The sequence below is a fragment of the Seriola dumerili genome, unplaced genomic scaffold, assembly GCF_002260705.1.
Source record: "Seriola dumerili isolate Sdu_G_001 unplaced genomic scaffold, Sdu_1.0 BDQW01000449.1, whole genome shotgun sequence".
NCBI lineage: Eukaryota > Metazoa > Chordata > Actinopteri > Carangiformes > Carangidae > Seriola > Seriola dumerili.
The window spans coordinates 4,277,009-4,293,682 of NW_019174704.1; the positions used below are offsets into that span (position 1 = coordinate 4,277,009).

At 42.6% G+C, this 16,674-nt stretch overlaps 1 protein-coding gene across 2 annotated transcripts; it reads left to right on the forward strand.

The window, feature by feature from the left end:
* The first annotated feature begins 19 nt into the window (after positions 1 to 19).
* Positions 20 to 14,019, forward strand: LOC111234620 (large neutral amino acids transporter small subunit 4-like). Of its 2 annotated transcripts, XM_022762791.1 has the most exons (15): positions 20 to 73; positions 1,016 to 1,357; positions 4,325 to 4,616; positions 4,774 to 4,829; positions 4,929 to 5,005; positions 7,765 to 7,857; positions 8,889 to 9,022; positions 9,473 to 9,669; positions 9,815 to 9,958; positions 10,125 to 10,142; positions 10,782 to 10,914; positions 11,102 to 11,234; positions 11,847 to 11,920; positions 12,074 to 12,197; positions 12,278 to 14,019. In XM_022762791.1, exons 2-15 carry the CDS (start codon positions 1,198 to 1,200, stop codon positions 12,437 to 12,439), a joined length of 1,797 nt encoding a protein of 598 aa, XP_022618512.1. In that variant the 5' UTR covers positions 20 to 73; positions 1,016 to 1,197; the 3' UTR covers positions 12,440 to 14,019. The 2 variants fall into 2 exon arrangements, with proteins under 2 accessions (XP_022618512.1, XP_022618513.1); XM_022762792.1 differs by lacking the exon at positions 10,125 to 10,142.
* Positions 14,020 to 16,674: the final 2,655 nt, after the last annotated feature.

Below are 16,674 nucleotides of genomic sequence, written 5' to 3' on the forward strand. Positions count from 1 at the left end.
ACTGGCCATTTAAAGCTGACCGGAGTACATCTGGAAGTTTGAGGCTGGATGGTGCTGCATACAGCGTGGAGAGGTAAAGGAGTTTGTAATTTGCCTGTGTAGCTTCCTGTAATTTGTTTTGCGTGGTAGGAGACTGAATGAATAATGGGAATAGGTTTGTCTCTTTAATTAAGTGAAACAACACACACACAGAAACAGGCTACCCGCAATTTTAATATGTTCACTTGCTTGTTTATTTTTCTATGAGATCTGCAGCTCACTCTGCAAACACTTTCATCAAACTGGTTGAACAGATTGTGTGTGGGTGCATGTACAGCATTGTGTGTGTGTGTGTGTGCGTGCGTGTGTGTGTGTGTGTGTGTGTGTGTGTGTGTTTGAGAGAACGGATTTGTTAATTGTTTGTCTGGCAGCTCCTTTATGTTTTGGATGCACCACAGTAATTGCAGAGGAAAGTTGCGGTTGGATGAGCCGGAGAGGACATTAAGGGGAGTTGTGGGGAGAGACAGGGGGCCACGGGGTGAGGGAGCAGTGAGAGAGCCCCACTTTTCTCTCAGAGTCCAGTTTGGACCAGTTTGCCTTTTCCAGCAAAACAGCAGAAAGACACAGTGATGCCACCATGGATTCTTCTTCAGTTATTAGTGCCTGTAATGGGATGTCGCAGCAGCAGAGTGATGTCATGATCTTTGTACTAGCAGGAGGGTTAATAATTCGCCACACATTGTTACTATTAGTTACTTTAGTTACTTAACACAAGTGCCATTATCTCTCCTCTGTGTCTAATTAGAAGGGAGATTTTCAATCATTCCGAAAACAGAGCACGTGTTTAATTAGTCACAGACTTCACCGATTTTTTTTCTTCACTTTTTTCATACAGTACAACTAGTTATCTTCAGTTAGGTTCAAAGTTAAGTGGTTTTATCTTGTGATGTAAACTGAACCCTTCTGTCTAACAGTAACTTCGGTGATAGGCTAACTATAAAACCTCCCCCTTCTTCTTGTGCCTTCCTCTTCACAGATAAGTGATCAGTGATCCCTCATCCTGAGTGTCAGTCAGGGAGGCTCTTCTCTGCGCTTCCAGCTTGCTCTTGTCTTCCCTCTCTGGTGGTCTCTCTCTCTCTCTCTCTCTCTCTCTCTCCCTCCATCTGTCTCCCTCTGGTTCTTTGCTCTTCCCTGCCTTTAATTTCTTTCCCTCAAACCATGGCTCCGACCCTGGCCACAGCGTTCGCCAGGCGCTGGTGGATGGCGGTGACGGCTATCATTGAGAATCTGCTCTTCTCTGCCGTGCTGTTGGGATGGGGATCGCTCCTCATCATGCTCAAGTCAGAGGGCTTCTATTCGTACATGTGCAACGAGGAGGGTGAGTCACAACTGTTGTATTTCTGTGTTGACAAAGGAATCATGGACCAACAGGCTTTACTTTTACGTCGCCTGTTCCATCATATATCTCCAGACTTTTGCCTAGATTTTTTTCTTGATGGAAAAGCAGTTGCCTTTAAGTAAATGGTCTTGAGCATCTGTCTTCATGAGGTTATAGTGCAGAACTTAATGTAAGGACTTGAGGGAGATGGGTACCGGGACAGTCGGTAAAGTGGCACCTTGATTTAGGGTGAAAGAGGGGAGCAAGCTTTTACTTAAGAGACGTAACTGAACACTGCTCCTCTCCTGCCTCTTCCATCCATTCTCTGGGAACAAGAAGTGTTTTCTGTGAATGGACATGAGGACCCAGGAGATTAAACCTGATAAGTTCAATTAGAAAGAGCGCAGGGTTACAGGTCGGCAAAGTGGTCAAAAAGTTAAAGACTAAAAGGCTCCACTGTCTCATAAACTTAACAGTATCTCATTCTACTTGCCCCCTGGAGTTTTTTTTTTTTTTTAATTTACAGCGACTCCAGCTAAAGTGGCAGCGGAGGCAACTGATAAACCAATAATGGGCTAGATCAGCTGTCCTGTCTTCTCTTTTTCTCCCCGTCCACGGTGAGGCAAGTGCTTATTAAGTGTTTTCAAGTACAAAGGTGGAAGTGATGCACACAATAGCCCCAGTCAGGTCGTTTTAAAAGAGAGTGGTCACAAGGGGAAAAGAGAGAGACAGAGGAATCACGCCAGACTTATCCTTTGGACCTGAGGTGACACTGTGTCGTGCCCCATGCTGCCTGACTGTGATGAGCACTGTCCAAAGACACCAGACTATTGGTGGGATTCAGTTGAGTAGCCGGCCTGTCTTCTCAGGAGTTGAGAGTAATTGATTCACCTAGCTGGTGGTTTGTAGGAGGATATATTTCCAGCTCGATGTTTAAGGGTCATTCAGCATCACTAGTAACAGATTCTAAAATTCAACCATTGACCTTCTATTGCTCAAGGCTAATTACTCAACAGTACAACATTTTATAGCATATTAAATAATGCTGATGCTGTGCACAGGAACACACCCCCTAGTTGAGCATCCACCACTGTAGGTGACTTCCTGGAGCGCTGCCACAGTCGTCTTTATCTTGTGCTGATGATGTAAGAGGGAGAGCACAGCAGTACCGGCTCAGCTCTTTTCAGGCATGTGACATGTGATAGAGGGGACTGAGAGATCCACAGCGGGATTTTATTACTGGTAATATGGAAGCTTAAAGTCCACTGATAAAGGGCAGGGAAGAGACTGATAGTAAAGTGATGAACAGTAGAAATCAGACAACTGGGAAGGAAGGGGGGTGGGTGGGGTGTCAGTAAAAACAAAAAGGACAGATAACAACGGTGCAGATGGAGATTTTGTGCTTATGCAGCAGATATATGAGGGGGATGGTTAAAACTCAGGTTTATATGGGCACTGCCTCACTTCAGATAAGTTGGTCAAATGACAGTTTTTTTTTTTTACACTTGTTGCACATTTTTATACACGTTTGAGGGTTTTCATTTACTCTTAAACACAGTTAAAGCATATACTCCCTAGAATTCATAGAGAGCGTCACACCTTTTAGTACATGTGCAGCTCCACAGAATCTTATGAAATTTCATCGAAATGGAAATGTCATTGCAAAAAAGACATCATACACTGTTCCTTCATTAACCACAATTTTTCACTAATCACCTTCACCACCTCACCGACTGTTTCAACACTGTACTGATCACCTTTGCCCGTTGCTGCTGCTTATCAGTCTGTAAGGCCAGTAAAGGAACACTTTATATGCGAGGTGATTTATGATTCTTTTAGTCTGCTCTCTAAATCTTGGGATTCATCCCTGTTTTTTTTTCTTTTTCTTTGCGAGCTTCATTCCCACACTGAGCCACAGACACCCACACATTTCCCTGCCACTCAACAAGAGTGCATTTTGCAGATAATGTGACCGTTAAGCTTGGTGCCAGTCGCTTAATGCCGGCCGTTATTTTGTCAGAGTCCGAGGATGAGAAAAAAAAAAAAAAAAACTAATGTGTGTTTTCTTTGAACAGTCGAGCTATTCATTTTGCATCGCCCTGCCCAATCGAATCTTCCTGCGACACTTGCCAAACAACACCAAATATGTGCATGTTCGGACGCTTTGCCAACCAGCTGTCCCCCTTCGGCCTTGCTCCACAGTGTCTAACAACGTGTACGATCTGGTTTCCTGAGGGAGACTTTGCCACTTTGTTATGAAGCACGTCATGGTGTTTCACACAAGGATACCACACAAATACTTGCCATCTATGACTAGAAAGGAAAACGGTAGAGGCGAGGGAGAAAATCCAGAAATCATCAGCTCATACATGAGCAATAAAGTCTCCAAACTGCTGCTCCTTTCGTTTTTCCTCGCTGGACTCAACCTGAACTTTTGTACTTTTTCACATTATCTTGCAGGTTCTAATGATAATGAGAAGTTTACTGCCAGTTCCACCTTATCACCTTATATCCCCGGCATTCCAACGTAGGCTACTAATAAAATCCAAACAGCATCTCAGTAAAAGCAGATTGGCACATGATATGATGTTATAGGTTTTTACTTTGAGTTTTTCCATACACCCTGATTCTGCACGTGATCAGTGCACGCGAGACCACTATGTGTTGATGTATCATGATCCTGTGAATAAGCAGAACCGCCGCCTTCAGATTTCATCTGTATGACAAGAAGCCCACGGCTCCCTGCGCCAAAGCGTCTATAGGAGCGGCTGAAGTCAATCTTCCACACTCATACGATTTTTCGCAGAACTTTTTTTCGCATCAGTATGATCAAATAAGACATGTGACTCCTAAATGAAATGGTCACGTTTTGGCAACCTGGATCACCTCATCTCACATGTTTGTTTTTGTTGTTGTCATACTCCAAAATGTGTCTAATCTTCCACCCGCTTTCATAACGCTCTTTAGGTAACAGCTCCAGCTACAATCTGTCCCAAATCGAGGCGACGCCGGCACCCGACGAGTATGACTACTACGAAAGTGAGGGTGCCGTGGTTGGTCTGGGCGACGGAGTGGAGATGAGACCCCTTGTCCCCATTGACGGGCCCCTGAGGATGAACGGCTGGCTGATCTGTAAAGAGCAGGATGAGATGCTGAACCTGGCTTTCACGGTGGGCTCCTTCCTGCTCTCAGCCATCACACTGCCGCTGGGGATCGTCATGGATAAATATGGGCCTCGCAAGCTACGACTGCTGGGCAGGTAAGCAAGGAAGGAGAAGAAATGATCCAGACTAACTATGGTGTCTTTTGAACTTGACTTGGAACCTAAGTATTCTGGATGTTATTTCTTCGGCAGCAATTTGATGCGATTTAAATTGTCATTAGAAGGGTTTGACAAGGCGTTCATCTATTTTCAGCACGTGCTTTGGATTGTCCTGTCTCCTCATTGCCTATGGAGCCTACAAACCAAACGGTAAGCCTGCCCGCAGACTCCACGTGTACCTTCATTTTTAAACTGCATTTGTTTAGTAGTGTGGTTCTTGACTCATGACCTAATGTGTGTCATTTGCAGAACTCTCTGTCCTTATCTTCATTGCGCTGACTTTCAATGGCTTTGGGGGCATGTGCATGACCTTCACCTCTCTCACAGTAAGTGAGTGCACAGTTGCGTGTGCTTTGAATCCCCACCCACCACCACTGCAAAGCCTTGTCACATAGTGTTTGTCCAGATGTATATTTTCTATCTTCATAGTGTGTTTTGTGTCAATGTTAGTGCTGTTATAATAGTTTGCTGGCTCCCTGTCTGCCCCCCCCCCCCGTCTGGCATTCCACCCTGTCTCCTGTTGTGCTCTGTTATGTTTTTCTGTTGTTGTTTTTTTATTTGTTTTGGGTTTTTTGGTTTTTGGCTGCTTACGCTGCTCTCTGTGTTCCCGTGGACAATCGGCCTCAGCTTTGGATAGCAGGGAGCAGGGACTGATTGGAGAGAGAGGAGGAGAGGGGAAAGTAACGCACTGGTTCATTATCACTGTCCACTGCGTTTAGTATTGCAAGAACATCATAGCAAGAGCAGATCTAGCAGCTACAACGGCTCGAATTTTACGTTGTGCAGCAAGTTGAAAGAAAAAGAAAGAACAACAATCAGAGGCATTAATCATGAAGACCCCTCAGTCAGTTTCCCATTCATGCTTTGGAAATGACTTTACCCTTTGGGGTTCGATTGATGTTTACGGGGAAGTTAAAAAAAGTACAAGCCTTTTCAAAACCCCAATGGACAGTTAAAAAAAAAAAAAAAAAAACAGGTGCCCACATTACCCACAATGCAACTGACAGCTTAGTTCAGCTGGTAAAGCTCTAATGGCGAGCCTCCACATGTTTTTCATTTTCACACTTGTAGTCCTCAGACCCAACCATCACTGACTCAAGTGACATCATTTGAGGCAGAATCAGATTTCGCACGGCTTTCCTTGGAGCCACAGAGGACTTCGAACGGCCGTCGGTCACACTTTATAATACAGTCCGTCATTTACAGTGTAATTTTCATTGCACAAATCAGGTACAAGTCTAATACTTACTGCTTCCTACTGGTGCCTCAATGTAGACTATGATAAACAAGACTAATAATTGGATACTTTAGAAGAAACTTGTTTCCAGTACTGTAGCCTTCAAAGTTCAATTTATTTCCCTAAAATTCCCAAATGTTACTCACTTCTTCTCTATTGTCTTCCATTGTATCAGTAGGAACTAGTAAGTGTTTTTATATGCTCCTGATACATATAACAAATTTACACTGTTAATTGCAGGCTCCCCAAGACGTGTAAACAGAATTTGTTGTGGAGAATTGGTGGAGCTCCCCTTTAAGACGGAGCAGACCCACAAAAGACACAGGGACGGAAAAACAAGTGGGAATTCGTAGAGTTCACAGGGTCATTCCCTCACCATTCCTTTGCATTTTCCCCCTGCTGTTCTTCATCCTCCTGCCCCCCCCCCTTGCCATCAGTTCAGCCTACAGTGACACACACAGGAGTCCGGGGTTGTACCATGGTGATGCTTTTCACAAGAGAGGGGCTCTCCTCCATTAAATCTCCCAATAAAACACTCTATTTTCTATACCACCACAGGCTACGTCTTTCGTCTCCTATGTGGTATCAGTTGCGTCCACCTAAATTCCTTATTTGTTGCTGCCACATTGCCTTAATGTCAGCGATGTAGTAAAGCCATGATTTAGGGCTTTGTTTTGCTCTTTTCCTGCAGGCCTCAGCCCCCAGGAAGCCTTCAGGGTCTGTCCATGAAGCCATGTTTTCCCCTTTCATCCCCTTTCACAACCTGACATACTGTACTTGAAAGCTTCAGTGTTGGGTTAATAATTAGACTCTGCATTGCTCCTTGACTCCTTGATTATGACTTCACCTCAGACCTACAGGCATTCATTCTCAGCTGAGGGGTGTTGGGTAACACTCAGCTGCCCTCAGCAGCCACAGCTGGCTCCCTGCCCAAATGTCAGTTGTCTGTTCACCTTTCCAGCAGCTGCTGATGTATCTGTAATATTTAAAAATCCGTTGGAGCAGTTGTTTTTTTTCTTTCAAGGACTCCTGATAAACTGGGGTGCTTCAGTGTGCAAACTTTTTTCAGTTTAGCAGACACAGACACAAACACATACCTCTTCCTCAGCTTCCTCCTTCTTATGTAATTGAATGTGCTTGTTGTTGTTCAGTCTCTTGAAAGCAGAACAGCTTGTGAATGCCTTTGTATTCGGGTGTTTTGTCACCCGCTGTCTCCTGTTTTTCTCTGTTGTATCTCCCAGCTCTCTCTTGTCTTTCCCCAAAGCATGTAAAAGGCAGAGAGAGTGAACTTAGTAGGTTACTCATCCCTCGTCATCTTTTATCGTCAGTCCATCTCTTTTGTCCTCGAATGTCACCTCTCCTCAGTCGACCTCTGTGATTGTTTCAGCTGTATAGAATTCACCAGCACTGCGTCGTCCGTGTCCCGTGTTGGACAGCTGTGTGTGTTATGTGATGGTGTTTTATATTACAAAGTGTTCCATGTCACTTTGTTGTGCTAGTATTCTCTCGGATGTTCTTTCTGTACAGCCATGTCTGCATGCTAATTGGTTCCCACTGTCCCCTCTGACCCCAGTGTCAGTGGGCACCATCCTCACAGTGTCCCAAATCTGTCCCAGCGGCCTCAAGCTTAGAGCAGCTAGAGTGTAGCTGAGACCACGATGATCTTGGCAGTAGATGCTCTGACCTTTATACTCATATTTACAATGAAATATGGCTCGTTTCGCTTGTTAAAATGCAGATCTCCACTAAAACCTGTAAGTCTGGCTCAGAAAAGAATAACTAGGACAAGTTGTGATGATGTGATAATCTGAAATCTTAATCTGTCTCTTTTCATTTCTCTCTCTCTAGCTGCCTAACATGTTTGGGGACCTCCGCTCGACCTTCATCGCCCTGATGATCGGCTCCTACGCCTCATCCGCTGTCACCTTCCCTGGTGTCAAGGTAACAATCACTGACTTACGCTGCACACATCCGCACACCTGCACTTACACGATATATGTTAACTTATGTTTTTTCACCACTCCTATAAATGTCATCCAGTCTTCACCAAATTTAAAACATAATGTAAAAAAAAATATATTGTTCTATCTTTCCATGCTGCAATCCAATTAAATGAAACTAAATAACACAGTAAATAGTTCAAATTAGGGCGGTCACAGTGTCAGATTTTCACTGTACGATTATCGTGGCCAAAAGAATTTACAATAACGATATTATCATTATATCTACAGAAAATTTGAAAAGAAAAATAGTAATAATAATGATGCCAGCAGTCAAATTCATCTTTAACTTTGTTTACTGTGTGTTTTGTCTCTTTTTTGGCAAGTGCATTATATTCAAATACGAGTGAAGGGAGGTGGAGAAAGAGTCTGTAACCATGTGCAAACGCGAATGAAAAGAACAATTAAACTTAATGGATAGAGAAGAGGCAACCAGATCCACAAGGCCTAGCATCCGCCATTATGATATTATTCTATATGTGTTATTAACACAATGTTTTATTTTTTAAATATCACAGTTATTGTCAATACATATCGCAACACCCTTAGATAGAATGCTAAAAAAAAAAAGAGTATAAAAGTATAATGTTAACAGAGTGCATACATGCTGAGCACATCAGTCAGCAGAACTGGGGAAGGAAAGAGTTCCACTTTAATAGACAAATGCCCAACTTCTATTGGAATTGTTTTCCAAAGTCATAACCTGCCATATCTCTTCTTGAATCCAATTGGAAACATGATATAATATATGATATAATATTGCCACCACTGAGTAACATGACATGGTCATCCTTATATAAATGCCTCAGTATTCGCAGATAGAATTTAGAAATGTGAGTATTTTCCACACGTGTAATTTGATGGAGATATGGATCCGGAAGCAGGTTTAAAACACTGAAACGCTTTCTGACTTCTTATATTTGTGGTCTCCTCTGTATTTTGCATTCAATGCTCGTGTTTTGATGTGCACAGGTGATCTATGACCTTGGCATACCTTTCATCACTATTCTGGTGGTGTGGGCTGCCTGTGCTGGACTGGTCTTCCTGAACTGCTACTTCAACTGGCCACTGGAACCATTCCCAGGACCAGAGGACATGGACTACAGGTTAGTACCGCAGATACACACTGATTTTATGTAGTTGCAGTCACGATTCTATCTTCTTTTTTATCTGTTACTACATGTCAACGTTGTCATTCTGGTGCAGCCTTTCCCATCCAGATGTAGATCCAGGTGTTTCCAGAACAGTTTGCATTGCGTGGCTATAGAAATCATTGACTCTATCTGACAAATAACTATGTAATATGTGCAGAAATGTGCAATGTAATGCAACCAGGTTAAAGTCTATCTGCTGATGATCACACTTAGAATCACGTTTTTGAACCGGCTGATTCAGCAGGAAATTTTTCCAGTAGACTGAGTTTTCTATTTATGATATTAACTTCTTTTTTTTTTTTTTTTTTTTATCCTCCACGACCCCCTCCCTTGTCGCCCTTGTCTTTTACTCCCACTTTATTCACCCGCTTTTCATCCATCTGCCCTCTTCTTCTTTCTCAGTGTGAAGATCAAGTTCAGCTGGCTGGGCTTTGACCACAAAATCACAGGGAAGCAGTTCTACAGCCAAGTGACCACCGTGGGCCGTCGTCTGAGTGTTGGCAACAGCCTGAAGCAGAAGGAGCTGGCCACTAAGGACGGCCACAAGCTCTGCCTCTCCACCATGGACCTGGAAATGGAGTGCAGGCCACAGGAAGAGTGTAAGAGTGCAGAATTGAAAAGCTCCTGATGTGAATTTGTAGCTGTTTTTTTTGTTTGTTTGTTTTTTTTTTAGTAAAGGTTGACCCCGTCTTTTTGTGCTTCTCATCCTAATGCATGTCATTTACTCCTTTGTCTCCTCTGCAGCCCAGTCATTCTTGAAAACTATCATCAGCCCGATCTTCATGCTCAGCCTGGTCACCATGTCCGTCACTCAGCTTCGTCTCTTGTTCTACATGGGGGCCATGAACAGCGTGCTGGAGTCTCTCAGTGATGGAGACCTCAACACAGGTTTGTTGTTCTACCTTTGAATATGTGTCTCTGTGTGTGTAGACACACATGAAAACTTCTCTTCTTTTTTTTGCTTTATCTAGAATATGACACTGACTATCAATAAGTGACTTTGATTCATGACTTAAAAGCAGCTGAACTGACTTGCTTTTAATTGAATTTTCAGTGGAGAGAATGGAAGTTGGTAAGACTAAAAGCCTATAGTTATATCAGTAGTTTACTGAACCATTAGATTATTAACTGTCAAGTTAATAACAATTATAATATAACCTCTAGTCTGGCACAGGTCTGCTACCACACCCCAATAACCCACTTCCACTACTTACTGTAAAACTGTCATAGCTATTTAGTGTTATTTCATGATTTGACTTTGGCTGTTGTTCATGTCAATAACCCAGTCCTTCAGCTGACATTCAGCTTTCATCTGAAACCACCAGGTACCATTTGTTGTACTCATTAACTAACTTTGCCCCTCAGCACCAGCAAACAGTACACATCATATGAGCACTTTTCATTCATCATTAGTCCATGGATCATAAATCCCCCGCATATTGGCATAATATTGACTTTCGAACCGCCTTTAACTCAGTATCTGGTTGTGTGTAGCTCCCGCAGCTAGGACTAATAATTAACTGTACCATCATAGTCATTAACTAGCTAGAAAACAGACCTGAAGCCTCCACCACTTCGATCTTTTTATCCTTCCTTCTAATCCTTCCCCTTTCTTATTTTTTCCCAATTTCTAATATTGTAATGTTGGGTTTGGGTTTGTTTGTTTTGTTTTTTTTTTACAACCTTTTAATCCTCATTCTCTCCCTCTCAGTGAGTCTGTACACTTCCATCTTTGGCATGCTGCAGCTGCTTTGCCTGATGACCACTCCTGTGATTGGTCAGATCATGGACTGGAAGCTGAAGGACTGTGATGATGGAGAGGAGGAAAAGGAACCCTGCAGCAAGTGAGTCAAGTCTGAGTAACCCCTTAATAGTGGTGGGTAAACTCTCTGTTTCTACCCCTTTCCATTTATAGACCCAGGCATTAATATTTACATATGCCAGTGTGGTGAATAGAACCAAGGAACGAACTTTTATTGTGAAAACAGAGTTGTGATATCAGTGCTCATCTGACCTCTCTTCCTTCATAAGGGGGGAGATTAAGAAAAAGCCCAGAGACAGAAAGACCCAGAAGGTGACCAATGCCCTGCGAGCTTTCGTCCTCACAAACGTCCTTTTAGTAGGATTCGGGATCACCTGCCTAGTGCCCAATCTCCCCCTGCAGGTGAGTGGTGCACTTCAGCTGTCAGAGATGCCTTGCTAGCAAAGTTTTTCTTAAAAAGAAAAAGTTACTGATTAGCCTCTTTTCACAGGCTGTTGGCAGCAGAGACAGCCAGTTATGTAAAAGTCAACATAGCTAACAGCATCACTATGTGTAATTACATATAATGTGTGATAATGTGGAACTTTAAAGGAATAGTTTGGCATTTCGGGAAACACGCTGGTTCACTTTAATGCAGAGAGATAAATAAACCTGAATTCCCCTCAGGATTAATAAAATATCTATCTATCTATCTATCTATCTATCTATCTATCTATCTATCTATCTATCTATCTAGCTTAGCATAGAGTAGATACAAATGAAACAAACAAGATATACCACATTAATTGTTGAGCTTTAGAGGTGCTGGGAGGAAGATTTTACTCTTGGACAGAGCCAGGCAAGCCGTTTCCAAAACCACCTCCAGTTTCATTTCGCGAGCGATATTCATCTTCTTTCTGCAAGAAAAGCCAAAAGGCATGTGTCCCAAAATGTTGACCAGTTCCTTTGAGGCTCCCACCTAAATGATAATGATCTATTATTATTGATTTCCTCTACTTTTATCTTTTATCTCAGATTGTGTCATTTGTCTTACACACTGTGGTGAGAGGATTCATTCACTCCGCTGTCGGTGGCCTCTATGCTGCTGTGTAAGTCCCCAAAGTACCACTAACTTCATACACACACACACACACACACACACAATCACACACATTTATATCATGATCTTCATCATCTTGGTCCTCTGCGTGTGCATGTCGCTTGAAACTTAGAGACTAAATGTACCTTTCCTTTCTCTCCAGGTATCCCTCCTCCCAGTTTGGTAGTCTGACGGGCATGCAGTCTCTGGTCAGTGCTGTGTTTGCTCTGCTGCAGCAACCCCTATTTCTGGCTATGATGGGACCCCTGGGGGGAGACCCACTCTGGGTATGTATACGCACACACTCAAACACTGTCACGCGCGAATGAAACCCTCGGGCATGGCTAATTCTAGTGTTGTCCTCCAGGTCAATATTGGACTCCTTGTGCTCAGTATGCTGGGCTTCTTGCTGCCTCTCTACCTGATCTGCTACAGACGGACGCTCTTCAGAGAGCAACAGCAGAAGATGGACAACGCTAAGATCTACATGAAAATTAACGGCTCCGACATCCCCGAGGCCTTCGTCTAGAGAAAATGGAAATGAAGAGAAACGGAGAACAGCAAGTGAAGAAGATTTCTTACTGAGAAACATTGGCAGTCCAGTGATACCTGCACACATACGCGTTTAAAAGGACAACTGAAATCTTAAATATCACATTTATCCAACGATTACACACACACACACACACACACACACAAACAGACTGCCACCCCCATTTTGCCAAAATCCCACCAAGATAAACTGATGCTGCGGTTGTCACGGAAACGAGTCTTTTGGAGAGTTGCTGAGGAGAAAAGTGAAACGTGGAGAGGGAAAATAATAAATAAAAAAAAGAACAAGAGAGAGGAAAGACTGTGAAAGGAAAGAGGCATCAGCCCTCTGCATTCCCCCAAATCCTCTGAATTCTCTTTTTTTATTCCCTCCTCTCTGAGCGGCACATTAGTGCAGCTCCATTCCACACCAGACTGCTTTAATAGTCCCTATACGAGCAGAAAAAGGAAAAAGGAAAGCTTGTTTAGCCCACGAATTTCCACCTGTGAAACCAGCAAGACTGCAAAAACGTCACCCTCACAACTACCAACCTTATTAGTGAGTGATTCCATTGTTTTCGTTTGTGTTTAATGTGCCGACTTTAAATCATGCTGATTGTAAATCCCATAACACGGTGCTACCTATCTATTCATCAGCTGGACTTTTTGACAGAGGGTGTAAGGTAAGTGTGGACTGAATGGCATTAACGAGTGGGAGGCAGGGGGAGGAGAGACGAGCCTTATTGCTGATGATGAGTGAGAAGAAAAGACAGTCATGATGATTAATGATGAGGCTTTTTTTTCTCTTGATTTTTTTTTATAAGGCTAACATCTTATTACAGTATAAAACTACTTTAGCTTAGAGTATACTGTAGTATTGGATGAATGTCAGTGTTTTATATGGCTGTATTCTGTAAGGGGGACGTCAAACAAACTGCGGCATGTTTTGCTAAAAGCGAAATGTTCATGTATGTTTAGATTATTTATTTTATTTCCTGCTTTGTTTAGTTTCCTTTTTATACTTTAAGTTTGCCGGAGGTTCCCTTTGAATATACTTTCATATAAAAGAGATGATTTGTTCATTGGTCAGCATGTTCTAATGAACTTTATCTCCCCTTGGGTAGGTAATACAACTTACCTATACATGTAGATGTACTCAATGTATATCGGCATGTGTCCATAAAACCATCATCATTCAGATGCCTTTGCTTAAAGTCAATATTTCATTCAGCTTATTTACTTACTATTAAAAGAAATGCAGCACTTTATTCCGCGTTAAAACCCTTTAAATACCACACACATCAGCTCAGTTTAGCACTTCTCTCCTGACGCCCACTTTCATTTTCAGCTCCTCCCTCCTTCACATGTGTATTTATTTTTATTTTACACTCACCTTCTCCATCATAAATGTCATGATGTATTTAAATGTTGCTGTGCTGGCAACTACGCACACATGTTGTGTACTGCTTGTTCGCATAGAGCTCTTCCTTTATCATTGAACATAGATGTTTGTTATACAGGTATTCCAGTTTAATGTGGAAGAATTTGTGGCCGGTTAATAAAAAATGTGTTGATCTCTTAAAATGTTTGTCCCTGTTTATGTTTTTTTTTTTTCACTGCTCACCTGGCTGCAATATAGGTCTCTGTATAATTTCAGAAAAGGTGTTAAGAAAAATGTAGTTGATAGAGTTTTAGGTTGTTCTGCAACCAACCAGCAGAGGTCAGTATTAGAAGCATGTGATTTAGAGGCCCAGCCACCACACATGATGAAGAAGCCAGGGTACATTTTGGCCCTTTAGGCCTAATTGCAACTGAATTACAGTTATGTTCTGCTGAACTTTTGATAAACAAACATCAGGATTTTGAAATACACTGACAAATAACAGACACACACGTAGACGTGCTTTTCGATCTTATTGGAATCGAGATAGGTTTTTGTTTCCATACAGTTCCATATGAATGGTTCGTATGTAAAGTGTGTTACATTTATCCAGGATGCACTCACATTTAAAAGTGCTAATCTGCTTTAACAACAGTGTTTGAGAACTGACTGTCTCCTCACTCCGCGTCCCCTCAGGAAGCTTGTTCGGAGGTGAGGTTAAGACTAATTCTAAAGTGTTTTAACACCAGATGTTCCCGCTGCACATTCTCACTACACGTTTGGTTTGAGCAGGCCTGTCAGCGCACTGCTCTGCCATCTGACACCACACTCCGGCAGATGGTTATCACTTGACACCTCAGCCTCTCTCTTCACCTGAGAAGAGATCTGACTGAGGCAGCGTCACTCACATCAGGGACAGCAGCTTCCCGGGAGCTCTCTGCTGGCCCTGGTGCCGCCGTTGCTGGAGGAGCAAATTGTTGGCCGGCTGGCTGAGACCCTGCTGGTTTTGTCCAGGAACACAGTTCAAAGACGCAACGTGAGACCACTGCGTCTCTGTGTTGATTCTAAACTCACTGTAAAGCAAGTAGTGGGTCAGTCACATCCGGTTCTCTTGAACAATTTGACCATACACCTCTAAATAATGAGCCACAGTGGGTTTCTCTGTTGTTGCTTGATCAGATCATACAAAGCAATGAGACAAACGGGGGAAAGATAAAAGGCACAGTAATAGAACGCACTCTATCAAAACAGGCAAATCATAATCATGCATATTAAACTTATTATAACACAATGTTTTTTTGTTTTTGTAATTATTCCCATTGACATATAGGCTACAAGTCAAGTTATCTTTAGTAGGAATTATAATGAAAACCTGATGATGTTAGATGACATCAATAGATAGATAGACAGATAGATAGATACTACATTTATTAGACGCACTAAGCGGCCCTTCCAATGAGAAGACAGAGGGATGATAAGCGGATGTTGGCAGACGGATACAGATGCGCTATAAATACAGCAGCAGTGCGCTGTTACATAATTTTAGACTCACACACACGCAATCACATCCCGCGATCCTCGGGACGTGGGACTGGATTAGGGACCTGTGACGCCTTGTCATCGCATCACGCGCCAGCACCATCCTATAGACCCCGTGCATGGTGGAGCAAAGTGTTGGCCAGGGTGCCTCCAGGGGTCCTTGAGAGAATGACACATCTGCCTGAGAGGATGACTGTACACGCGTAATTTCCTCCACGATTTCATCTTACACTTCACATGTGATCGCTGTAGGAAGCGTATTTGAGAGTCGTTGTCATGTAAAACAAACGATGACATGTCAGTCAGCAGTGGCAGGTGTCTGGAGTGGGTCTGGCGTTTCTGTATGCAAATAATCACGTTAGATGCGGGGACTTTGTTTAAGGGGCTTAGAGAGCTGACGCACCGTGCGTCTGTGCCATCACCGGTGGTCCCCGTGCCATGCCCATATATACTCTGATGGTGAATAGCCACGGTTCTACGTCACCGTGACTGCGATGACGCAGAGGGTGTAGCACACTCATAAGAAAAACGGTTCAGGGGGACTCATTTGGCCTGGATCACGACAGAAGCCTTGCTATTTCCTGTTATGTATTATTTATCATTATGATTTTATTTATATGTCTTTATTTCGTGCGGTTTGTCTGATGCTTGGTTGTTTTTTTATATTTTTAATCACTGTTGTTATAGAGTATCCCATCTCTTATTATGGTAGTCTATATAATGTTTATGGGGGTTTATATCAATCTTAAATTATGTGTGATTCTCCAAGCTTTTGTTCATCCAATTCATCATTTCTGGTTGAATAAAGTTAGGATATATGATATAGGACCCCATTCCTTTAGAAACGAAATTTCATTTCAGCTTTAGAAAGCTATTAGTAGCCTATTAGCTGTACAAATCTACAGCTTAAAAACACTTGAATGTGAACTTTATTCTTTATTCTAATCTATCCATTAGGCTATTTTATCATCTATTTTTATTTATTTTAAAACTATTTAGTTTTTCTGTTTATTCTGTTATTTTTATTTTTAATTTGCTGCTAAAAGGCTGTTTTAGTCGTATGGGGTGAAAAATTGTCAGTATGAGCTGCTCCAAACAGCAGACTTAAACAGTTTTCTACGCGTTGTAAATTCTTAGATTTATTAATTAGGCTCAGTTTGGCCCTTTCAGTCATTATGGCTCAGCTCTATTAACCAATCACAAACAACAACCACAACCAGCTCCCTGTGAACCATCCTTTTCTGTGTGTAGTCTGCTCTGCACAGGCCTCGGTGCTCTGCGCGCAACAGCAACGCCGCGCCGCGGCCCCGATC